The following is a 27,149-nucleotide window of genomic DNA, read 5'->3' as shown; positions in this document are numbered from 1 at the left end:
AAAACAACAGGTGTTGGTGAGGATGTGGAGAAAAAGGAACACTGGTGCACTGTTGGTGGGAATGCAAACTGGTGCAGCCACTGTGGAAAACAGTATAGAGGTTCCTCAAAAAGTTAAAAATAAGATCTATCAGTCGCACTACTGGGAGTTTACTCAAAGAACACAAGAACACCAAGTTACACTAATTCAAAGGGATACATGCACACTGATGTTTACAGCAGCATTATTTATAATAGCCAAGATATGGAAACAGCCAAGTGTCCATTGATTGATGAATTGATAAAGAAGACATGGTGTATATACACAATGGAATATTACTCACCTGTAAGAAAGAATGAAATCTCACCATTTGCAATGACATGGATGAAGCTAGAGAGTATAATGCTAAGTGAAAGAAGTCAGAGAAAGACAAATACCCTTTGATTTCACTCATATGTGGTATTTAAGAAACAAAACAAATAAGCAATGGGAAAAAGAGAGAGAGAAACCAAGAAACAGAGTCTTAACTCTAGAGAGTTAAGATTGGTTTACCACAGGGGGTGGGGGGGGGGGTGGTGGTGGTGGTGAAACAGGTGATGGGGATTAAGGAGGCCGTTTATTGTGATGAAGACAGAGTGATGTATGGAACTGTTGAATCACTATATCGTACACCCTAAACTAATATAACACTGTATATTAACTGGATTTAAAAACTTAAAAAAAAATAAGACCCTCTAAAATGAATACTACTTCACCAGTAGTTTGTTAAACAGTCATTTTAAACACCAGAATCATTCACCTTGGAAGAGCAGATGAAAGGAAAGCATCAACCTACTCTTTATGTGGTTTCACTTTGGCAGATAATTTACACACTGCTCCCCCAACCTGGCCCCATAGGCCATACAGGGGCACAGAAATGCAGCTTTTCTCATGAGAACTTACAGAAGCATAGAGCTTTCAGCAAATTGCCCAAAATTACTACAAATTTAATACATCAAATTGCTTAAGTATACCTTTTAAGTATTAAGTGAATAAAGCTATTCTTAATGCTGATGAAGGGTCACAGACATTTAAGGTTAATCCTTGAATTAATCCAATGCAGCAATCTACCTTTAAAAAAACCTCACTTCCTTAGATGCCCTTAAATCAGAGATTGTTTTTCCCCTAGGAGCCCAATTTTGTCACCTTGTTAAGTTGCTTTTGATGCATCTTGCTTGGTAGCAACTGATACTATGTATCTCTCTCTTTTTAAGCTTAGCCCTTTGTAAACTGGTAACCACAGAGGCATTTGATTGAAACATTCTGAACCAGCAGAAGGACTGAGATCAAGAAAAAATGCTTCCAACACCCCTTCTTGCCTCTCCCCTCTGCCCACCTCCATCCTTCTCCAAGGAAAAATGATTATGATGACAGGCTGGTTGGTGCCCCTCAGGGACTATTTTCAACAACTTTCCTGGATACTCAGGGGCTGAGATCCAGCTGAGGAATCTTTTTTGTCTTTCTGCTGTGTTGCATCTTTCAACAATGTATTAGATTCAGTATAAGGGGTATTGGTTACCTAGATAAATGCAGAGCATGCTTTTACTTCTCCCTGGATTTTCTTTCTTTCCCCCCTTAAGACCTCACAGTAGGATCCTCTTTCTTCCTTTTGCCTTATGCTATCTGAAACCATGTCCCACGATGATTATGACATAAGCCGCCCTGCCACATTATTCTTTTACTGTAACTGAATACCAGTCTAGACTGTTGAGATGTTCCATACAGTTTAATGTTTAGAAATGGCTAATGGTCCTTTTACTTGCCATGTCTTACAGTAGCTCTGAAGCTTTAGTTGCTTCATTGTCTCCATGTAAGAGGTGAAGAAACCAAAGTATAATTTGAGTTCCTTCTCTTTCTCTCCACCATGAACGTGACAATGCAGCCAGTGCTAAAACCCTAGCTGGGAAGATTCCAGTGTATTGCACAAGCCTACAGAGCTTCCTATGGCCTTAAAAAGAAAATGAGAGAAGGCATCATACTTTCTGTTCAATCCATCTTCTTTCCTAAGGGTGTAAGTTACAGTAACTTTCATTGAATGTTGTGGCTAAGCCTTGACCATGTTTGTTTTTATTGCTAGCCTTCGTTTGCCCCAAAGGAGCTTGCATTTGGGCTGCATTTAGCTACAAATAACAGAGAATCTGATTAAGACTTTTTAAAGGTGTGTGTTTGTTTATTTTGCCTTGGCTTATTTGTTTTGGTCTCACATAACAAAATGTCCACAGGTGGATGGTTGCTGGTATTAGTTCTGCAGTTCCGTGAGCTCTTCAATTTTCTTGGTCTTTTTCACATGCATTTTGGCCACAGGAAAATGTTGGCTGCTAAGGCTTTAACTACCTCATCTTCATTTAGGCAGAAGGAAGGAGAAGGGCAAAGGGTAAAGAGCCCTGCCAGCCAAGTCTGCACCTTTTTATTAGGAAAAGCCAAAGCTTTATTTGAAGCTCCGCCCAGCTGACTTCCACTTAGTTATCGGGTTGAACTATGTTACACGGTCAGCCCTAGCAAGGTTGGAGAGGAAGTTGAGGGTCATGGTAAGGGGTTGGCTCATCCAGTCAGCAGTTCTGCCACAGAACCCTACCTCCTACTTGACATTTCACATCTACCTTGGAATTTTTATAAATCCCCATATTTCATGTGGTCTTTTTTTTTTTTAAACAGCCTTATTGAGATATAATTCATATACCATTTACCCATTTAAAGTATACAATTCAATAGGGGTTTTTTTTCTGTTTATTTTTTAAAGACACCCTTTGAGCTTGTAGCTTCTGGGTTTATCCAAAAGAGTAAATATAATAATTGTATTTTATATTATTCTCAGCTTCAAAAATGTTCTGTAAATAAAAAGCCTATTATCTGCCTACTGGATAATTCTGATCCAAAACAAGCAGAATTACTCATTATATATGTTTGACTTCTTAGTCATGAAGTTTATCTCTTGAAAAACACTTCACTTTTTGTTACAAACTGTTGCTGATTTTCTGTAACTGGTCTTCATGCTTTACCACCATAATGACAGTGGATGCACCAAATGAAATTGGAGAGGCAGGGCAAGATCCCAGGTACCTTCTAATACATCAAAAGGTGAATAAATTTTATTTGGTGTGGTTTTACTCTAGTTATCTAGTTCGGATATTTTATCATATCTGAATTCTTGTTAAAATCGGCAGTCCATACAGAGTCTGTTAACCAGACATACTTACTTAACTAACCAAAGCACCTACTTAACCTAACCAAGTTATAGAGAATTGACTTTTCTTCTGTACCTATCACATTCTCACATCAGAACTTCACTGCATATCCATGTTATTTTGTAGTGGCAGACGGATTATGTCAAAAGTCCTGCTAGAAATAATTTTTTAAGTCTTTAAAAGATCTGGACTCCTATCCATCTGTCCTAAATAAAATGATACATTAAAAGATCTCTGACTTTCAAAGGGGATGTTGGGCAGTAGCTGCCCTAGCACCTCCAATTTTTTCCCTCCTCTGAGTTTTTGGAATGTGGTATTTTGTTTCGTAGGATTATAGTGAGTGTTTCTGGCTTTGGGCTGATGAATGGATAAAGAAAATGTTGTGTGTGTGTGTCCGTGCGCGCTGATGAATGTGATAACGAATATGTGGTGTATATACACACATGCACACATACCTGTATATACATACATACACAATGGAATATTACTCAGCCATAAAAAGAATGAAATCTTGCCATTTGCAATGACGTGGATCAGGCTAGAGAGTGTTATGCTAACCAAAATAAGTCAGTCAGAGAAAGACAAATACCATGTGGCTTTGGAACACTTGAAATAAGAAGTACAATCAGTCAGAGGGTGATGATAGTAATACTATGATTTTAGATCTTGGGAGAAGAAACTCAAATAGCCTCTGCTTTTCCTGACACTATTTCTTCACTCCTCCCCAAAATGCTGGTCATGGTCAAAGCATTTAGTTTTTTTCCAGGAAAGATGCTGATCATATTGGTGAGTTTGTAGGACTGAGAGTGGGCCACAGTTCAATGGAATCATTTCTTGTGTCTCTGGTCTCCCACTGGGCCCTAAGTGGTATGGGCCAGGACTAATTCTGTTAGAATGATGTCCTGCCTTCCCTCCTTGTCCCAACCTCTCCCAGGCTTCTCCTCACTCCTTTTCTCTCTTCTGCCCTCACAACAAAATGGTAAGCATAGCCATCCTTTTGTCCTTGGGCACTCTTACTTCCTCTTTTATCTTTTAGGGCAGCTGGGGTAAGGTAAGGTAAGCCTCAGCTCAGGGACAGTTCAGTGCCTGACAGCAGAAGCCAATGATCTCTTACCCGCTCACTCTGTTTCGGTGGTATTGTTGGGTTGATCCTTTCTAAAATTGTAGTGGTAAGAACCAAGAATAAGTTTTGGGTGTTGAAGAAGAGACAAGGCAGGCCACCTGGCTTGCTTTGGTTGAAATTGTTGAGGCATAACCAACTCGGGAATAGGGAGTACTCCATGTCTTACTCCTTTTGCATAAGAGTTTTGGGCCAAAAGTTCCACTAATGATCACGTATCCCTTCTCACTTGCTTCTCACTTGCTGGGACTCTCTTTGGCGTATACAAGAACCTTGTGGGGAAGGGTAGTTGTGGTCTAGGCTAATAAGATTTTATTCCTAAGTCCCTTAGGCATCTACCATTTAATGTCCTCTGATGCCTAATGCAAACCTTTCTCAAATCTTTTCTTGGTATCTAATCTTCTATATTCATTTCTTCCTGGAGGTTAAAAAAATAATAAAGCATCTATAATCAAATAGTATCTTTATTAGGAAGTTTATAGTAGCACTGTTAGAAACAGATAAGTATAGTCTATAGAGAATTGCCTGAGAGTTGGTGGTAAATCTGATAAATAATATCCTTTTGATAACAGCCTTCTTGATTGAACAGGTAAATGTCACGATTGTGTTCACCATAGTGAGATTTTAGCTGTATATGTTAGACTCACAGAAAAAGTAGAGAATTCATGGAGATTGGTTGGAACTATTTGGGAAGAACATGTTAAACAGAGTCATCCCTTCAAAATTGGTTTCATTAAAAGATTCCAAATGAAAAGCTCTGTTAGCACACCAAACACTTTACGGTTTTTATTGTTCTGTGGTCATATACTGCCCCGGTCAGCTATCTTGTAAGATGCTTTTTATACTCACAGTAGACAGAGCTGGAGAGATAGCAAGGGGATGGATCCATACATATCTATTTTCTCCTGGTGACCAATAAACAACAACACTGTCTGCCTAATTAGTGTGGTTTCATCTGTGGTGTCATCTTCCCCTATAACTGATACATTATTTTACTGCTGTCATATTAACCACCCTATCAGCGACTCTGTAACTTCCGTGTGCACGTATTGGTTATTGACTTTAAACATCCCTGCAACTTCTTCGCTTTATCCTACTATTTCCATGCCACTTGGAGAGTGGTGGTCAGTACTGACCGTCCTGTTTGCACATGTCTTCAGTTTGAGGATGTGGCTCCTGGACACTTCATCAGTTCAGGGGGAGGGTTTGGAAATGGTTTTCAGATTTTTATTTTTAATGGGAGCTTTTTTTTGACGGGGGGGGGGGGTCTCGTTTCCTTTCTTGTTCTTTTACCCTTAGGAGAAATACCAGAAATTTGGGGTGAAAGGCAAGCCAAGAATTGTCAGTACGGTTGTCACAGAACAAAGACAGGACTATAGCAGAATCGAAAAACTCCACGTGGAATTTGCTATATGAAAATCTGTTGAAACACTTTCAACAGAAGAAAGAGATTTTAGACATTTCTAGGCTAAACTCTGCCTTGGTTTAAACTATACCTTTATTTCTTGCCTTGGTGCCATAACTCTTTACTGCTCAATAAGAACAGCTCTAGTTTTCTGCCTGTTCCTGGCGCCAGCAAACTTTTTCTGGAAAGGGCCAGGTAGTGGATATTTTAGACTTTGTAAGCCATAGTCTCTGTCACAACTGCTCAGCTGCTGACTGGGCATGGCTGTGTTCCAATAAAACTTTATTTACAAAAATAGGCAGCCACGGGCCACAGTTTATCTGTGCTTAATCTATCCAGTTCCTTTCCTCACTAACAGCTCTGGTCCATACAGGTGGGAGCGAAGAATTAGGGAAGCCCCTTTGCCTTTTATAGCTTCAGACAATGTGAGTAATAATACTTATAAGCCTGTTATCAAGAGACATGAATATTAATATCACTGTTTAGTTGGGAGTCAACATGCACACCACGACTCAGTGGTTTTTCCTACCATGTGTGTAGGAGGTGAGCCTTGGGGGCTGACACAAGGAGAGGCTGATGAGAAAGCCTGGCGATGAGACTTCATCCCCAACTCTGACCCTGGCAGAGCAGTTTTACTTTCATCTGTCATGGAGATTGAGGTTCTTCTAAGATGTTGTCTGTGAAGGGGTTCTGCTACCAAAGAACATTTTTTAAAATATTGGTTTACCTTTTTTTTTTTTTACAATTAGTAAAGGATGCTAATTGTATCTACTAAAAGATATCTAATACTAATAGATACTTTCTAAGAAGTACCAAAGGATTTATTGTGTACTACTTTGTGATTATAGAAAAAAAAAAAACAGATTAAAATAAAAGGAACCACAAATCATCGAAATTAAAATTCATCTCCCTGTCTTCTCCTACCCCACACCCCATTAAACAGATTATAAATCTGCGAGTGTAGGGTTCCAAGACTGAGGCAGAGTTGAGACCCCTGTCTCCCATCTGCCACCACTGCTTCTGGTTATACCGTATTGCTTCGGAATGTCCTTGTGTCCATCAGAGGCAGTGGGAGAGTCACTGGAGCTTTTCCTGCTCCAAATAGACTGAGAAGATCATTTGACCCAGAATGCCACTTGAGGCCACACTGTTTTCCTTGCTCACATTCCTTCTTCCTTTGAGCTACCAGGAGCCCCCAAGCACCTGAATGCCCAATTTCCAGGGTACAAACTGTGCCAAGAGCTGGACTAATTCCAGCACCAACCTCTTTGGAAGTTATCCCAGATCTGTCTCCCAGCCTCTGGCACCTAAACATCGTCGGCTAGGTAATTGTTGGTCATCTGAAGAGCATTAGTTACAACAGTATCACGTGTGACTCAGACAGGCTGTCTTAGCCAGTCTCCTTCTGCCTCTCAACTTGATTATCAATGTTGACTATTGGGATTTGGTGCCAGAGTGGGAAGATACTTAGAAATCTGAGATCTCGCTACCTTGGGTATGATTTCTTCCCTGGCTTGTAAGAGTTGTTCATCTTTTCTGCCTGTACATTTCTGAAGGTGAGTCAGGGCAGTGATATAGCAAGTGAGGTGTGTGTGTGTGTGTGTGTGTGTGTGTGTGTTCACGTGCATGTATGTGAACATGCATACATTGGGTGCCTGCGTGGTATGAGGACTATGCTCTCAGGATGTCCGTGTATATCCTATCAGCCAAAATAAAAAGAAAGTAAAAAGGGGGTTCGAGGGTTATGGGGCAGAAAGGAGATAAATGTTTGTTGTTCTTGGTGAGGAAGCACAGGCCAGATCAACAAAAGAAACCATTTAATTCGCAGAGTGCAATGTCCTAATGCATCCTCATGCTGTGTTTGAGTCACAATGGCAAGGTATGGCTACAGCAGGGCCTTCGACAGATTATGAGTGATTTATTCATCCCTGCCTCCTTCACTCAGATTTTCTCCTTTCAGCCATCCAATATCCATCATCAGAAAGCCCAGTTTCTATACAGGAGTTTACCCTGGTAGCTTGCCTGGAATACATTTTGAAGGATTAGTGTCCATGGCATGGAGACTGGCCCCTGTGCTCGGTACACTCTGGTGAATATTCATGTTGGCACCCGGGAGGGTTATTTCTAAAAGGGTAGTTCCTACAGAATGCATTCTAAAGAGGGAGTATTTTTCCCATCTGATGATCCTTCAACCAAACAAATGTGGGAGGGAGGGGAAGCTGTTCTGCAATGCTGGTGAGTATTTATGAGACAGAAAACTGCATTCTTCCATCTCCTGCAGCAGTGGGGGGCACCTTGGCCCCTCTGAATTCGGAGCCTTTGCCCAGGCCTCCCACCCTGGGGAAAACAGTATAGGCAATTCCAGAAAAAAAAAAAAAAATGGCAAATGCCTGTTTAGCCTTTGGTCCTGTAACCCACACGAGTTTGATTTGATTACAGCTGTTTAGCAGTTAGAAAAGTTAGAGTTATTAATGTTCAGCTGAAAACGTTTGAATTAAAACTTATCATCCCAGCTTTGAAGACCTGGATCAAGAAACCTGTACTGAGTGGCCAGTGATCAAAAGAATTCTACTGAAAAACATAATTAGCCATTTTTTCCTCTAGCCATTACAAAAAATTCTATAAAATCTTGCTTTTTTTTTCTTAATTCTTGCCATTCTTCAAAAGCTTTATCACATAGTTACATATTAAATTAATTAATTATCTTTTGTTTATAAGAACTTGTCATAGTTAGGATTCTCACTTTTATGTAGTGGTAGAGATGCCACTATTATTATTCTCACTAATGTGGTCTTTATTTTAATGGTAAGTCATGTACTACACGGAGGATTATGATTTGTCAGACACCTCAGACTTCAAATAGAATAATCTGCTTAAGTGTTTTAATTTTATAGCACTTGCAACTTACACAGTTTTATTTTCTCTGCTTTAGAGTCTAGTTTTTTTGTTTTTTTTTTTTTCATGTGAAAGCCTTCACAGAAGAATTTCGTGAAGGAGGTTCATTAGAGAAGGGACTAAAAGGGAGGAAATTTAGACCAGGTGAGTATGAGAAAAGAGTGCAGACAAGCATCTGATCGTGCAGGGCCGAGGAGGATAAATACTAGAGTTGGGAATACGACGGAGGGGGCAGTGACTTAGCAGAGAGGGGACATGAAAGAAGAACAAGCAGTGGCTAACACAGCTGGTACAGTTGACGGCAGATGAGGGCCTGTATTGGACGGGCAAGTGCTTTCAAATCATTTTCGTCAAGAGCCCAGGACTTTATAGATTGGGCCCTGTGGGGAAAAGAAGCTGATTCAAAGCTGGAGCAAAGGTTGAAGCCCAGATCTGATTTGGGTGAAAAGGTCAGGCTGGTAAAAAAAAAAAGAGAGACACAGGAAAATAGTACTGGCTGTGTTAAGAGAGACCAGGGGAAAGATTTGGTGAGAACAAAAATAAAGAGATTGCCTGCCTGAATAGGAAGATTTTTGCCTTATTGCTCAGCCCTGCTGGAACGTTCTCTCGGCTGTAATATTCAGAGTCAAGCCTTCCCCACCTTTGTTTTGCCTCTCCATTCTCTCCCTTTATCACCAGGTTGAGGTAATACAAAGATCTACCTGTAGCTAAATTGTGAGTTCTCCCACAGACACAGATTCCTGTGAAAACTTGACCTAAGGGAATAGAAAGGAGCCATGGAGCTTATTAAATTTCTCTTTGGCTCTGCTTCTTGGAGCTTTGTAGGCTGTGTGCATGTGGACACATACTAGCATGTGGTCAGAGGAGGGGCAGGAGAAAAAGCTCAAGAGAAGAAATAGCAGTGAGCATTAATGTACTTCATAAATTTTCTCTTTTTTCAAAAAATTTTTTTAATGTTTATTTATTTTTGAGGCAGAGAGAGACAGCATGAGTGGAGTAGGGGTAGAGAGAGAGAGGGAAACACAGAATCTGAAGCAGGCTCCAGGCTCTGAACTGTCAGCACAGAGCCTGATGCGGGGCTCAAACTCACGAGCTGTGAGATCATGACCTGAGCCGAAGTCAGACGCTTAACCGACTGAGCCACCCAGATAAAGAGATAAAATTATCTCTTAAGTGAGACCCTGCAAAATGGAGTGGGAGTGGAGGACTGACTAGGGGGGTGTTTCAGCTTGAAAAGTAATTTAATGGAGCATTAAAAGATGGAGCTGCCTGGGTTTTGTGCGAAAGGGGATTTATCTGTAGTTCCCTGTCTTCTCTCCATCATCCTCTCCTGTCCTGTTCCCCATAGCTCCTTTACTTCAACTCAGTAGAGCTTATGACATGCCCGGGACCATGGGGAATACCAAGACATTAGCCATGCATGATCCCTGCACTCTCAAAGCATGGTCAGGGTGGCTCCTCTTGGCCGGACTTGTTCTGAAAGTTAAAGGAGGGGCCTTTGGATGGTGTCATACAGGGAACCTGGAGCCAGGTGACACTTTACTCCCCTACCTGTTGGATGAAGACTCACACTGGGGCCATCTTATTTTACAGGGGTCATAAAAGTGAGTTAAAATCCAGTGAGTCAGATCCCTAATACACAGCTGGTAGATCAGTGAGCTCTGAGCTCTTAAACATGCCAGCACCTTCTCACCCTTCGAATAATTTCATAGAATTGGGTGCAGGGAACAGAAATGCTCTCACAAATGGATATTGTCCTCAGCCATTAACGGAAGAAACCAATTTTTGCCTTTTTAAATCACAACAGCCTTTCCTAGCAAATGCCCCTAAAAGTGAGCTGGACTTGATATGTAGGGAGCCAAGCCCTGTGGTCTGGGTGGGGCCTCTCTGTTTCTACCTCTTGCACAATCCTTTTCCAACCCTGTTGGTGGGCCAAATTGCACCCATGTCACTGATGTTATATGTGCGTCATGATGAGGAAGCTGCTGGGATCAAGGAAGACGGCCTTGCTGCCGAGAGGGACATTGATGATGCCAAATTTAAACACAGGGAAAGATCTGTGAAAGCTGCACCCCTGCTCAATGTGTCACTGCCGAAAAGGTCTACAACATAATGAGACTTCACCTTGTAAAATATAACAAGACCATGTGAAATGGCTCCCGATGGTTTTGATGCCAAAGTCCTGCTTCAGGAAGGGACTGTATTGGAAAGAGGCACCTTGAAAAGTAGACGAAAACTGCTTTTCTTCTTAAGGGCTGTTTGGCCTGGACAAGATTTTCTCACATGTCCACACTGAGAGCATAAAATGAAAGAATTTCTGTCAAATTGGACTGTGTGGTATGGAATCTAGATCATAAGTCTAGGCCAAACCTTATTTATTAATAAAGGGTTTGCCAAGTGATTGAGTCAAATCTGTGAAAGATTGCTTGGGCAGTGTTTGGCCCCTGTAAGAAAATTAACCAAGTAACTTAGAAGAATAGATTTGCATTGAAAGCAGGAAATGTGCTGATTGTAAGTTGTGGGTTTTTTCCAAATGTGATAATGCATGCAAAAACATTTTGAAGCCAGTGAGGTCTGTGTGAATGTGAGGTGGGATTATGATTAGTCTATCACTGTTCGTTCCAGCCTTGGTGTTTGTTGAACGTTGCAGAGGCAGCCATGCTGCCTTGTATGTTATCACCTAAAACTTGAAATTAAAAACTTAATCCCGCCAGGGAGTGAAATGATAGTCTCAATTAGCTGTTAAAAGTCAGGAGTTTTGGGGCGCCTGGGTGGCGCAGTCGGTTAAGCGTCCGACTTCAGCCAGGTCACGATCTCGCGGTCTGTGAGTTCGAGCCCCGCGTCAGGCTCTGGGCTGATGGCTCAGAGCCTGGAGCCTGTTTCCGATTCTGTGTCTCCCTCTCTCTCTGCCCCTCGCCCGTTCATGCTCTGTCTCTCTCTGTCCCAAAAATAAATAAACGTTGGGAAAAAAAAAAAAAAATTAAAAAAAAAAAAAAGTCAGGAGTTTTGTACTGTCTCAAACTCCTGGAAAGTTTTGTCCCGTCCCGCTATCCATATAGCCCTATCCTGCGGGCATGTTCTCCGTCAGCATTTCTCTACTGCCATAGAATTTACCTGGAATGTAGGATTTGTAGGAGAGAAAGCCCCTTCTTTTATTCCTTCCCTTCTCAGTAAACCAGCCTGCACGGTGAAGCCCGAGTGTATGCTTTGCCCCATCTCCTCACTTTTTTTTCATCCTGGGGCTTCAGTGACTAAATGCAGAAACTGCATATGCCAGACGACCGAGCGCTTGCACCTGTCTTTTCCCTCACCAGCTGCAAGAGAATCTTGTTAGCCAGTGCCATTATTTCTTCCTCTGTTGGAGAAACCGCCCTCTGTGTCCAAGACATGGGCAATTCCGCGGTTGCAGACAGTGCGTAGGCTCTCTGATGCCCTGTGACTAACACATCTCCCAAGATCCCCTTCCGTCTGGTGAGCAGCCTGTCTCCCTCCTCCTGCTGTCAGAAGAAGGCGGGTGTCCCCTTCGCCCTGAAAGGCTGTAGGGCCCCTGTGGTGGCCGCTCCTTGGGGGTTCTCATGTCTGGAATCTGCAGGGCAACCACCTGCTCTGCCTCCCGCACTTTCCATCAAACGTTGTTACTTGGCTCCAGTCTCCTGCTGAGAATCTCATTTTGGGCTCGTGGTCCTCCAGCAGCTCGTCTCAGCTCGACCTTGCTCTTCACCTGCAGAGGAAGCTGCGTGACTGAGCCCTGTGACAGCCCACAGTGAGGGTCTCTCTCATCTGTGGGAAAATTCCAGTTTCTCCCCTAGGAAAGTACTCTTCCTCCGAAGCAGTATAATTCCTTCTGGCAGCTGTTGCCGGCTCCCCCCTGCCTCTCAGCAGCAGTGATTAGAGTGGAGCCTCTGTCATGATGTTTGTCTTCCAGCTCCTCACTCAGGAGAGTGAAAACTGGGCTCCCATTGCTTACTGAAGTTTCCCTCTGTGGCCACAGCTCCGTACCCTTCTCCCTCGCCTCTATGTCTGCTGCATCTGTTCTTTTGCTTCACGACCTGTAGTCTCTCTCTATTCTGAAAGTCATTCAGCCCCCTTTGGCCCCAGTTAACTCCTCAGCAGCTTCAAACTGGCCACTGCTCCAACTGGCCCTTGTCTTCCCTGACCCTGCCCTGAATCCCCCTTGTCACTGGTGGTCCTGAGTTATCAGCTACACTGAGTGTCCTGTCTCTGCAAGGCCCCCTCCCTCAGCTCTGCAGACCCCACAGAACTTGCTCCAAAGCTTAGGTTGCCTTTCCACCCCCAATGCAGCCCTGCCACTCTCAGCTTCCATCGAGAATCTTCTTTCATACTTGAATGAAGATCTCCATTCAAAGTGAGCTTCCTCACCATCCCTGTCCTTCACCTCCTATCTCTCTGGTCCTAGAGCCATCACATCATCCTCATCATGAGAACCTCTGCTGTAAGTTGAGTAGCTTTTCTGGCTCATGCACTCTCTGCTAGGAGCTTATCTTAGGCTCTTTGGTTCCAAGCTTAAAGAAACCACATAGGGGCGCCTGGGTGGCGCAGTCGGTTAAGCGTCCGACTTCAACCAGGTCACGATCTCGCGGTCCGTGAGTTCGAGCCCCGCGTCAGGCTCTGGGCTGATGGCTCAGAGCCTGGAGCCTGTTTCCGATTCTGTGTCTCCCTCTCTCTCTGCCCCTCGCCCGTTCATGCTCTGTCTCTCTCTGTCCCAAAAATAAATAAACATTGAAAAAAAAAATTAAAAAAAAAAAAAAAAAAAGAAACCACATAAATATGGCTTAAGCCATGTATGGCAAGTTTATTAAAATGATGGGGAGATTTCTCATAGAACACCAGGGCAGAAACTCTGGTGACCCTCATAGGGACTATAGTCAGATACTAGAATCCTGCTGGGAGCCCAGATAACCCTCCCTGGGCCACATCATCTGTCTTCTTTGTTTCTCATTGCAGGTAACTTTCTTTGCTTCTTTGTGTCTCTGATGAAAGAAAGTCACCCCAGAAGGCCTGCGTTTTCATCATCTTATTTTAAGTGAACAGGACCAATTAAGCTCGAATCTTATGTAATTCTCAATTTTTGAGAAACGAAATTCAGTTGGTGCAGCATGGGCCATGTGTCTTCCCAGCATGCACTCAGGTCCACAAGCCAAGCTCAGGAACCCCTGTGTCCACCTTAGGGCTAGGCTAGAAACAGTTCTCAAAGAGGGAGGTTACTGTATAATGGACAGACATGCAAAGAAAAAACTAAAACTAAAAAACAAACAACCCATCACCTCTACTGCTGGTCACAGCAAATTATAAAATGTTAGAACTGGAAGAGCCCTTAGAAACTGTTGAATCTAGGTCTTTAATTTCACATGGGATGAAACTGAAGTACAAGTAAGTTAAGTGACTTGCCTAATGTCACTTAGTCAATACTCAGTAAATATTTGTTGAACAGAAGAAAATTATTTCTAAAGAACTTAATTTCTCAAGATCTTTAACAAAGAATGGTCTCCAAACCTGTGAGGTCAGACTCTCTTTGATTTTGACCAAGAGATTAGAAATGGGTTTGATAATAAATTATGTTACTAATATCTTGGCAGTTCTCTTCTCTCAAGTTGCCTGCTTTTGTCCAAGCAAGGAAACATGGCAGCAGCAGGAGAGGTGACCCCAGGCCTTCCAGTGGAGTCTCCCACGAACAGTGGACAGTTAGAAACAGGCAAAACAGACACTTGCTTCTGACCTAAAAGATACCAGTTCAGCGGAGAGGCTGTTGATCTCCACTGTTTAAACCTCAGCACTGTTCACAATCTGGCACAGAATTAATCCCTTAAGAAAGGGATGAAAAAAATGCCATTCAGCACAACATAGTTTGTCATCACATGCATAATGCAGACTCTCCAATTAGAATGCTACAATTTGAAAACTTTCTTCACAGACTGATGAGAGAGCAATTATTTTAAAGAAGGGAAAACTCAGTCCACTGGGTTTGCCTCAAGTCACTTCTGACTCAAGCCGCAAAGACAGGAGTTTTGAAAACATATTCACTATTGAATTTTGTATCAAAACACCAGCAAGGAGAGCAATTAGTTGCTGTAAACCGAACCCCGGTAATCAATGGTATGCAGCCAGCCAGGGCATTTATGGAAGATGTAAGCAAAATCACATCTGCTAATCAATTACAAAAAGCCCAGCACTTCACTGCTTTTAAGGGAAACTCCACAATGAGTCTGAAGGAAGATGGAGGAGACAGTGTTTAATATCACCAGGCATCTCATGCAGTGCTCATTAGGTAGAGGGGTTCATGGCAACAGCTGAGTACAGACCTGATCTGCATCAATAGATCTTGGCCAGCAGCTTCCTTTATTCAGCCCCTTTTGAAAATAGCTTCTGATGTCTGGGTGGAGGTGTGTAGATGTAGGGGGATATGTTTAAGAAACTCTTCTCAGTTAAGGTCAGAGGGGGTGTGTCTGTCCTGGGCAAGCTCATCGGGCAAACATTCCTTGGCAGATTACAAATCAGAAGTATCTCTGTGTTGTTGCAGGTGCACAGATGTGGGAACAGACTTTGCTGGCAAGGAAAGAAGTGAGGGAGTTGGTGGGTTTTTCAATTGTGCCTTATTAGAACAAAATTCCTCTCTGTGGAAAAAGAGAGATTGAGCCAATTTTTCCTGTAGTGTCCTTAGACTGTGCTTGCTTTTTTCAGTTGAATCAACAAAGGTATTTTCATGCCTGGCTAAGCCGAAATTCCAAGCAAATATGCATCCTGGCACATGAATTAGAATCTGTCTTAAAAATTCCAAAGTGTAAGTGGCTTGATAACCTGAGATCGTCCCTTCTCTACTCATGAGTCACCATGACCCCCCATTTCCAGCCCTCAGGGACTCTTAATAGAGGAATAGAAAGGAGATGTCTCAACCAGTGTGTGCATTTGGCTGCTGTTCAGAAAAAAGAATTTAGGCCAGGAGAAATTATTGAAGTAAAGATCGATAGAGTGAGCTAATAAAAATTAATATCTTCAGCATGCCAACTATGATAGGCAGCAGATTAATATCCGTCAAATATAGAGGGCATCGTGTAAGTCATTAACAAAAGGATAAATGTAAGTAGAAAATGGGTAAAATGTTCAAGTTCAATGATAAGTGAAAGGCTGCAAATTAACGACAAAGATTTTGTCTATCGAATCGGCAGTGTTTTTAAAGATAATACATGATTATCAGCAGTGACACACAGAAACAGGCGTCTCTTATGAACTGCTGGTAGTGTGAGTATAAATTGGTTCAGACTTTTGTTTAGGGGAAAGGGAGAAGCGTGCAGCTGTTTGGTAATACGCGTCAAGGCCTCACGTGCTCTGCTCCAGCTTCACCCACAGAAGCTTTCACAGGCAACAGTCATAGATTTAGTGTAAGGACGTTCATCACAGAGTTTTACTAGCAGTGTAATACTGTCACCTACCTAAATGACCACTAATAAGAAACCGATTAAATAATTTATGGGGCATCCATACAGTGAAATTCCACGAAGCCAGGACGTGTGATGAGGAAGAGTATTTGATAGATACAAAAGAAGGGAATTCATAATACGTCGTTAAGCGAAAGAAACAAGTTACAAGAAAAATTGCATCATGTCTATGAGTTTATACCTGGAGTCACAGGTGATGTTCCTTTTAAAACAAACATTTGTCTCAAAACAAGTCAGAGGGCTTATAGGAAAAGCTACTGTGGGACAAAATATGTGCAACCTTAAAAATTCTTTTAATATCCTATTACTCCCAAGAATTTCTACCAGAGCATTTATGATGCTTACTTATAACTGGTCTTCCTTTTTATCTTCTTCATATCCTATCTCCCACATCCCAGTATTTTTCCATGAAATATTTTGGAATCTAGTTACATTCTATCCCAAAAGGCTTGATTATTTTCATTTGGATACACTGGTAGAAACCCTAACTCATGATTATCCAGAAGGATAGGGATTATCATAAAACTGGCTCTGCATCAATGATCCAAAATCCCCTTGAGAAAATAACCTCAACATTGTCTCCCAAAAAGCCTGTTACCAAGGCTGTTAAGTGAAGAGAATGATTAATTAATTTGAAGGTTTTTTTTTCTTGTTTTTAATCCACTCTGGCAAAGTTATAAGTTATTTCAGCCCGGAACATGTATGAAACATACACTATGAACAGAACCCATATGTTCAGAGTAGAATTTTTTAAAAAGAGAAAGATCAACAGTCTTTCTATAATCTTTACAAGAGCTAGACAAACATAGAAACAAAAATTACACTTTTACAAGTTACTCAACATAAATGTAAATTAACAAGCTAACTGCATAAAAGTGCTAAGAAACTAGAATAATATACAAGGAAATGACTAATGAGGGAAATGATTCACTTTCTTACCAGGCAAACTGGTAAAGAGCAGAATTATTAGACACTTAAAAACAATAGGGTAGAATCCTGTCTGATTCATTCAGAGTACTTTGAGAGATTAAATACTCAGGTGAATTAAGGGGAATATTCAGGTAGATTAAGGCAAACTCTGTTTCTGCTTTGCTTAAAAGATGAATTCCAAAATATTAGGTAGTGTGGGTTTAGTCATTGATAGCAAACAAAATTACACTTGAAAATAGGGAACAAAGGGTGAGGGGAAAGGGGAACACAGTGGCATTTCTGATCCCCAATAATAGCATTGTAGGTGACACTAAACTGAGCTTTTCAAGGGTTTTTATTGATTATAATCACAAGATTAAGGAGAAATAATATGAACTACTTTTGTAGAGTCATAGGTGGCAGGTTGTAAATTGGGACCCAGGTCCATAAACTGGGAGTAAAGAAGCACTTGGCAGAAGGATGACAGAAATGGGCTTTGGCCAGGATACCAGGTTTGATGAACCCCCTGTATCAGCCAACACTAACTGAGTATAGACACGTTACCCAACAGTGTTAAGCCTTACTTTCACCGTCTATAATTTGATGAGAGGGGTGCCTGGGTGGCTCAGTTGGTTGAGCATCCAATTCTTGATTTCAGCTCAGGTCATGATCCCAAGGTCATGGATTGAGCCCCATGTCAGGCTCACTTGCGCTCACTCTCTCTTTCTCTCTCAAATTCAATATTTTGTATTTAGATGGAATATATAAATTAAATATATATGATATATATATATAATTAAATATATATAATTTGATGAGAAGAATAATGCTTGCTAAGGGGATTTTTGGAAGGATTTAATAAGATAAATTATATAGAGCACTTAACACAGGGCCTGGTACACAGTATGAACATTAAAGGTATGTTGACTATTATGATAATAATAATCGTCATAACAAATAAACATTCATTGAGTATAGGCTCTTTGAGACACTGTGCCAAGTATTGGGTATAAAAAGATCAAGAAGACATAGGCTCTGCCTTTAGGGAGCTCACTTTCTGTTCTAGCTGGTGGAGGAAGCAAATATGCATGACCAAATATAAAACGGTAAGATATCCTGTATGGGAAGGACTTTGGAAGCTGAAATCATAGAAGACAGTGGTCTCGCGTCCCTCACCACGGTGGCACTGTCAGAAGCAAAATGCTGGACCGAAGTCTAATCCTGTGTTGCAATTCTTAGATCCTTTTTTCTTATTGTGGGTTTTAAACTGAGGAATAACACACATACAGTGCACAAATCTTTTATATATAGTGCGAATGAGTATTTACTGTGTGTATACCCATGAACTACCACTCAGTCAGAGTCCTCACATTTCCAGCATCCTGGAAGGTTCCTTCATACCCTTTCCAATCATTACCTCTCCCAGAGGTAATCACTGTTCTGATTCCTGTCACCATGGATGAATTTTGTCTCTTTTGAGCTTCATGTAAATTAAATTACATAGTCTATGCTTTGGTTCTTATCTGGGCTCAAAAGGAGATAAGAAGAACAGAGCCAAAATAATCAATCTCTAAATAATAAAAAAGTTTTACTAATGAATATGTTTGCTTGTATCTCCAAATCAGATCATTATACTACAGCTATGCAAAAAGTCTGCTAAGAATGAGAAGGAATTTGAAACATGATAGTTAAGGTCATTGGGACTTACTAGTTACTACCAATTAGAAAGCATGGATTTCCCCATGAACAGGAGTCTCAAGGATATCACTTTTGGTCAGCCCAGTCAACTGGAGATGAATCAGGAAGGAGGATTTGGGGCCATCTTCTCACCCATAAGCCAACCAAAGAGCTTTGACAGAGGCTGCCTGAGATTGAGTGACTTGTGAAATAAATTCCTAAAGAGACACTGCTTCTTCTTCAGACTGACTCCACCTCCTCCTACCATACTTTTGCTGGGATTCTCTTCCTTTTTCCAGTCCTGGAAGCGTGGTGGGGCAAAGGAGGCAGGGAGGAGGGGTACGGCAGACATGGATTCACTCATACCCACAGCCTCAGGAAACAGCCAGTTAGAACATTCACAGCATTCTTAACGTATTTTTCTTTGTTCAGGTTATTACTTTGGGACTGTGATGATCGAAGCTATAGCTACTACGTTGAGGTTTCCACCAACCAGCAACAATGGACCATGGTGGCCGACAGAACTAAAGTCTCTTGCAAGTAAGTTACATCATTTCCCAGAATTTATTACAAGTTAAAAGAGTCTTATCTGATGGATTCAGAAGTTTCTAATGAAGATTTGTGGAAGTTACGTTCTTATTTGGAGGTTGAAAACATCCTAATGATCCTTCATTTCAATTTTGACTATTAAGTACTTCAGTGAGAATTTATATGCTCAAACAAACTTTCCTTATTTTGTGGTTTGAACTTGACTCTTGAAAGTGACATGTAGGGGTGCTAGGGTGGCTCAGTTGGTTGAGCGTCCAACTCTTGATTTCGGCTTGGGTCACGATCCCAGGGTCAGTCGTGGGGTCAAGCCCTGTGGAGCCTGCTTCGTATTCTCTCTCTCTCTCTCTCTCTCTCTCTCTCTCTCTCTCTCTCTCTCTCTCTCCCCCTCTCTCTCCCTCCCTCCCTCCCTACCTCTCTCTCTCTCTCTCTCTCCCCCTCCCTTCCTCCCTCCTCCTTTCCCCCTCTCCCCATCTCACACTCTCTTGCTCTCCCTCTAAAAATAATAATAATAATAATAATAATTTAAAAATAAATAAAATAAATAAAAATTAAAAAAAGAAAATGGCATGTACCTGAGCAGGGAAAAGAAGGATTTCCATATGCAATCCTCTCTTGTGTCCCTGCCCCCATCACTGCACACTACCTCTTTAGAACTTGTTTCTTCCTTCGAGAATTTTGCTGATGTGATACACACTTTAGTAGTTATTCTGGGACTCCATTTTCCAGCCACATATGATTCTCAAGGTTAGCTTTAAATATTTATCTCATCTCAGTGTTAGCTACACTGTTACCTAAACCAAAGAAAGCTTGATATGTAGGTCTCTAGTCATTTAATGTATATGGCATTGAGCCTCTGTTTGCATTTACGTTGTTGTAGGGGAAGCTAGGAGGAAGGATTATGTGGGTTCTGACTGGCCTGAGATCATGACTAGAATGATTATTTACATGTGTATATACCCATATAACTCACTCAGATCAAAATTAGCATGTTTCCAGCATCTTAGAATCATACCTTTTCCCAAACATTACCTAAAAAGAGTTCAGTGCCTTTTTGTGGAGAGCCAGATTCACTGGGAGGCAAGGTAAAGCAAATAGCTGAGATTTCTTTTTTTTATTATTGAAATATGATTCACGTACCATAAAATTCACCCTTTTAAATGCACAATTTAGTGATTTTTAGTGTATTCACACTGTTGTACAGTCATCCCCACTATCTAATGTTTCAAACATTTTCATCCCCCCCCCCAAAGGACACCTCCTACCCATTAGCAATCTTTTCATTTCCTTCCAGTTCCCACAGCCCCTCACCACTATTAAGCTCCCTTCTGTCTCTATGGATTTGCACATTCTGAACATTTCATACAAGTGGAATTAAATAGTATGTGATCTCCTCTAGCTGTTTTCACTTAGTACATATTTTTTTTCAAACTTATTTTTTGTGTTGCAGCATGTGTCAGCATTCCATTCCTTTTTACTGACTGAATAATATTCTATCATATGGAAATATATATGTCATATTTTGTTTATCCATTCATCAGTGGATGAACATTTGAGTTTTTTGCACTTTTTGGCTAAAATGAGTATTTCTGCTGGGACATTCTTGTGCAAGATTTTGTGTGAACATACGTTTTCAGTCCTTTTGGATCTATTCCTAGCAGTAGACTTGCTGGGTTTTATGCTAACTCTGTGTTTAAGTTTTTGAGGAACTGCCAGACTTTTCCACAACAGCTGCACCATTTTGCATTCCCACCAGCAATACAGGAAGGTTCCAATTTCTTCACATTCTTGCCAGTACTTGTCACTGTCTATCTTCTCGTTCATGGTATCCTAGTGAGAGTGAAGTGGTGGTTTCAATTTGCATTTTCCTCATGGCTAATGATGTTGAACGTCTTTTCATGTACTTACTTGGCCAGGATTTCATAATAGCATTAATAATGGCTTGTTTGATGCAATGTCTGACACACTTACCGTCATTATTATAGTACTTATCTTAGAGCATGTTTAATGTTTGCATTGGTTAAGGTAACACTTGCTGCTGTGACAAAAAGTGGCTTCAACATTCCAATGCCTTAACACAGTAGCTATTTCTCAATCATGCAGCAGTCAGTAGGGGTGTTTCTGGTTGTCAGGTGGCTCTTCTCCACACATGACTGAAGAACCCAGGCATCTTCCTTCTTGTGGCTCTGCCCTCTCCTAGGGTCTCAGCAGCAGCATCTGCATCTGGTTGGCAAATGGGGAAAGAACAGAAAGAAGGTATACCTGGCTCTTCTGAACGGCCTTGGCCTAGGTGTAGTGACCATCCCTTCCAGTTATATTCCACTGGGGAGAAGTAGTCAGTTACCACATTGGATGCTGGTTGGGCTGGGAAGCATGGCTCTGCTGGGCAGCCACTTCTCAGTGGAGCACACATCTTGTGGCCATCTCTGCGATTGGATGAGAAAACTAGCAATTATTCAGTAACTAGTATTCCATCACTTTCCTGTATTTTGTCTCATTTTTTCCTGAATATAAAACACCTTGTGGGATATTGTCCTCTCCATCTAAAAGAGAAAATGAAGGGCTCTTTCCATTGTACCTCAAAGCATTACTAAAGAGGGTTAAACCAAGCTAGATGATGGAAACAGGGAAATGAAGTGATTACCTTATTTCCAAGCTCCCAGAACCCTTTCCATACAATAGGAAGGCCTTCAAGGCCCATGAACAACTGCCCATTTATCTTTTCAGAGCCATTGCTCATTGAGTATACAGCTCACAGGCCAGACCCTCTGCTTCCCCATCTTTTACACATCTCACTGGTTACCATCACCCATCTTGTCTGTCATTTTATGTGTTATAAATTAGATTCCTCATCTCTTTATGTCCCCCTACTGAAGGTGTTATACAGTATGAGTTTTTGACAAGAACTGGTTGACTAACTGCTGACACAGATACATATTGTAATGGTTTTATATTTATTCAAATGGGTTTTTGCTTGATTCAAAAAGGCATTCACTCATTAAGTCCTTCCCATTAGCTTTGTATTAAGTCATTGACATCTTCCCCCCCCCTTTTTTTTATATTTTATGTCCATTAGTTGGTGGATTTAAATAATTTATGTTTTTAACCTTCCATGTTAGCACATATATGCTACAGCAATAGGTGTTTTAGAGATTAATAAATAAATAATGTATTTTAAGAGTAAGAAGGCAAGTGCCTGTTAACCCCCTAAGAATGAGTGGAACCAAAGGTTATGATTTTATGTTTATAGGTATAACCCAGATCTGTTGTGCCTTTCATTTTTTAGTTAGGTATTAAAAAATATAATAGAAGATATGCAGATGATAAAAGAGGAAAGCCTTCCCTTTTTAACTAATATACTCTAGAGCAGTCCTTGAGAAGATTCTACTAGCTTCAAAAATTATAGCCTGCTTTTTATTGAAATAAAGTATGTGAGTATGTTATGAATGAAATTCTATAGGACCTTTAGAGATCACAGCCCTGCCTCTTGATAGCACTCTACCCATGTCAGGAAATTAAATGACAGACTTTGGACAGACCTGGAGAATGAGATTCTCCAAATGTCTTCCCTTAAGACCCTAAGCTCCTAGAACAGGACGTTTTCCTTTATTGCTACCCAGAGTCCTTTCGGCTATAGCTGCAGCTTGGCTTGCTTTACTTTTAGGATAAAGGCTTATTTACCATCACAGGTAGCCGTGTTTTTGAATAGACAGATTTTGGGTGTTTTCCAGCTTTTTTGGAAATAATTGATATATAACATTGTGTAAGTCTATGGTATTCAATGCAATGAGATATATAGCAAAGTGATCACCACAATAAGTTTACTTGACACAACGACCATCTCACATAGTTACAGGTTTTTTTTCTTGTGATGAGAACTATTAAGATCTCTTACCAACTTTCACATATGCAATAGTTTCGTTTGCTGTAGTCACCATGCTGTACATTACATCCCCAGAACTTACTTGTCTTGTAACTGGAAGTTTGTGCTTTTTGATCCCCTTCACCCATTCCCCCCCCCCCCCCCCACACACACACACACGCCCCTCTGGCAACCACCAATCTGTTCTTTGTTTCCAAAAGTTCGGTTTTTGTTTTTAAGATTACTCGTTTAAGTAAGATCATACAGTATTGTCTTTCTCTGTGTGACCTTTTTCATTTAGCATAATACCCTCAAGGTTTATCCATGGTTTTGCAAATGATTTTCTGAAATTACTTTTTACCCCTCTTTTTTCATATAATATAATTCTGTACCTTTTGGCTTTATTCCAAAGACGTCACCTTCAGTCTTTGATTCCTTTTCTCTACTGTCTTCTAAATTGTTGAGCCCTACATCTGTTTTGATACACTAAGGCACTAATATCAGTTTTTTTATTATAAATGTAAAACATGCATGGAAGATTAATTTAAACAATACAGGAAGATAGAAGTGAAAACTAAAATTTTATCTTCCCATCTTGTGCTCAGAAGTACTTTTGACTTTTTTTTTTTAGTTTTCATAACGTCTCAACTATAAATAATATTTTTATATCTGTTTATTAATTTATCAGCTTTATTAACTTAACTACCTCTCATTTTTTGTTATATTTTTCTCTTTAGTCCTGCTATTACTTACCTTTTAAAATTAAACAATATACTGGGGCGCCTGAGTGGCTCAGTCAGTTAAGCATCTGACTTTGGCTCAGGACATGATTTCATGATCTGTGAGTTCAAGCCCCACATGGGGCTCTGTGCTGTCAGTTCAGAGCCTGGACCCTGCTTCAGATCCTGTGTCTCCCTCTCTCTCTGCCCCTCCCCCACTCATGCCCTGTCTCTCTCTGTCTCTCAAAAAAATGAATAAATGTTAAAAAATTAAAAATTAAATTAAACGATATACTTAAACCTCTATTTTTTGATCCATCAATTGTAGATAGTATTTCTTTACTCTCCCTACTATGTATGAAGAAATTACCACCCTACATTTCCCTTTCCCATCTTCTGTTAACTGTCCCACCACATTGACATTTTAAAGATTTATGATACTTATTTTCTGTTGGGTAACTTATATTCAACTTAAGTTAAATCTTCCATGTTTTAATTTTTTTTTTTCAACGTTTATTTATTTTTGGGACAGAGAGAGACAGAGCATGAACAGGGGAGGGGCAGAGAGAGAGGAAGACACAGAATCGGAAACAGGCTCCAGGCTCTGAGCCATCAGCCCAGAGCCTGACGCGGGGCTCGAACTCACGGACCGCGAGATCGTGACCTGGCTGAAGTCGGACGCTTAACCGACTGCGCCACCCAGGCGCCCCTAAATCTTCCATGTTTTAACTATAAATTGGTCCTGAAAAGGGAAAGTCAGTAAAACCTCATTATAATATTATGATTATGTAAACATTATTCACCACAGATCTATAATTCAGTGGGTCTATAGTGAGGGAAATATTATTCTATATCACTAAACTTGTGTCCCTCTTGAAACAATTGTATTGTACTGTGTTCAGATCAAATAGATTTGGTTTTCTTACAAGTGGTCGGAATTATTCTACAAGTAATAAATCAGTAGCTTCATATTAGCCAGCTTTTTGTTTTCTTGGAGTTTCTAATTACCTCTTTTTTCCTGTTTACAGAAGTTTCTGGGGCACACTATTTGTTCATTGGTTAATTTTGAACAGACTGCTTCCTAGGCCTATATATATATAGCTTACAATTCTTTTTCTTTCTAGGCTGGTTTCACTTTTTCTTGGATTTCTTTTTCTTCTTGTAGCATGTGGGTAAAGGGTTAACAAACCCCTGTTTGCTTTGCAGTGAGATACTGACCTTGGGCCCAGTTACCTTTTTAGATCTTTTCTCCTGAAAACATGATAGAAGTAGAATGTCAGCTATTAGACGACATTGCTTATGATGAAAATTACCCCTAATAAATTGCATCTGGCCTGGAAGGACTGTAAATATCTGGTTGGAAGCTATAGCTTTGGGTTTCCTGAGTACAATAACTTTTGTGACTGGACATGTCCCTTGTGAAAATTCTAGGATCTTTGTTTATGGAGCTATTACAAGAGATAATAGTTTGGATTTGGAATGTGGGGTTTCTAAGCCAGAGTGGCTCCACCCCTGCCCACTCACCTGAGCTGTCCTCTTGTGTGCCAGCAGGAATAGCTCCCGTACAGTTGTATAGACCACTACAAGGACTCCCACTAAGGAGAAATGCTTGCTGCTGCTTTAGTGGCATGGTCTTCTGTTCGCTCCCCTGCATGAATCCGAAGCCAAGTAGGACTTGGTTGGGTCTCAGTCAAGATCTCTCAGAGGCATTGCACAGAGTAAATGTATTCAGAATTGTTTTCAGAAACAAAGGGTATGTAGAAGGCAAATTTTTAGAATTCTTGCATGCCTGAATCATAGTTTGGGTATAGAACTCCATTCCTTCAGCATTTTGAAAGCTTGGATTTATTGCTATCTTGCATCTAATGTTGCTGATGAGAAATCTGATAGAATCTGATTCTTCTTATTTGTAGTAATGTATTTTTCCCTATAGAAGCCTTAGAATCCTCTCATTATTGGAGGTGTTAAATTTCACAATGATACGTCTGGATGTGGACCATTTTCATTTATCCTGCTTAGTTTGCTTCATTATGGAGATCTGCCCAGCTCCCCACTGATTTATAAATAATATTTCATCCACCTGCCATTTTCTAGAAATTCACAAAAATTTTGATTTGCTTATATCCTTCCCTCCAGTTTGCAACACCTTTATGAGTGTATTTCCTTTGTATTTCTTTGATGTCATCTCATTGGTTTTCAAGAAGGGAGAAAGGTCAGTGTGCCTACAGTGTCATCCATCTTGAACCTGAATTCCCTAAAGCTCTATTACATGGGCTGTTGATACTCCCCAGTGACCCTAAATCCTTTGCCTTTCCTTCCTTGTGCCTGGCTGCCCTTGTCCCATATTATATAGCTGTCTTTTTTCCTGCTAGCGTGTACTCCTTAACATATTGACCTCATTCATGTTCATTTTTTAACCATTTCTTCACTTTGTCATGGTCCCATTGACTGATATTTTGTCTGTAGAAGTGCTAATGACCTCAGCCATTATCTGTCCAAGACTGTGCCCTTGGCAAACATTTTGGCAAATATAAATAAATTATCAGATATAAAGAATTAATCATTGATAATACTGAATTTTTTTCCACTTGAGAATTCTATGATCATAATTTAGAACTACCTAGGATTTCTAGTTTTTAGCTGAATTTGCTCACAAGCTCTCTGTCTGCCTGCCAGATATATTATCCAGATTCCCTTTTAAATAAGTTTTTATCTCCAACCTCAGTGTTCATTAAAAATGTTGTGAAAGAGTTTTTAATAACTTAAGAAAATACTTATATAATAAGATATTTTTAAAGCAGAGTACAGAACTGTAAGAGTATTATATCACAAGTAGAAAAAGAAATATGGAAGAAGAAAGCCAGATGGAAATACACCAAAATGTTGTTAGTGGCTGCCTCTATGTACTGGGATTATGTAAAGTATTTCTAGTTTTCTGTATTTTTGACCAATTTACATATATTTCTTTTACAATCAAAAAGAAGACTGTATTTGAAAAGATTTTTTTTTCTTGCTGCAGCAAGATGTTTTGTAGATGTTTGTCCTTGCCTTTATTTGAGTAGCATATGCTAGCAGAGTGCATGGTTTATTCACTGCCAGCAATAAATTAAAGAAATTAAGTAAGTGCTGTCCATAGCAATATCCTAGTAGCTTTTCAGAACCTTGCAGCCACTTACCCCAAGCACGAGTTGTGCTTTCCTGAAAAGGACACCTGAGCTGCCTCTTCCCGTGAGCCTCTTAAAGCCCCATTCTGGGAGAGTGCTTCCTCCTTTTGCCTTTCCCCAGGACTTCAAAAGTCCATTTCTACCTGGGTGTCCCCTCTCATAGAGGTCTGGCCTGCTTGAGACCTTGGAGCAGTC

General features: G+C 40.6%; 1 protein-coding gene across 4 annotated transcripts in view; it reads left to right on the top strand.

The window, feature by feature from the left end:
* BTBD9 (BTB domain containing 9) overlaps nucleotides 1-27,149 on the top strand; it is a 417,533-nt gene that overhangs the window by 318,411 nt on the left and 71,973 nt on the right. For all 4 annotated transcript variants that reach the window (XM_025925243.2, XM_086706750.1, XM_086706752.1 and 1 more), the window contains one exon: nucleotides 19,096-19,203. In XM_025925243.2, coding sequence (XP_025781028.2) covers nucleotides 19,096-19,203 — 108 coding nt within the window. The remainder of the gene's footprint in view (nucleotides 1-19,095; nucleotides 19,204-27,149) is intronic.

Source organism: Puma concolor, chromosome B2 (genome assembly GCF_028749965.1).
Source record: "Puma concolor isolate L17-30 chromosome B2, mPumCon1.1.hap2, whole genome shotgun sequence".
Taxonomy (NCBI): Eukaryota; Metazoa; Chordata; class Mammalia; order Carnivora; family Felidae; genus Puma; species Puma concolor.
This window is presented reverse-complemented; position numbering and strand designations above follow the sequence as displayed.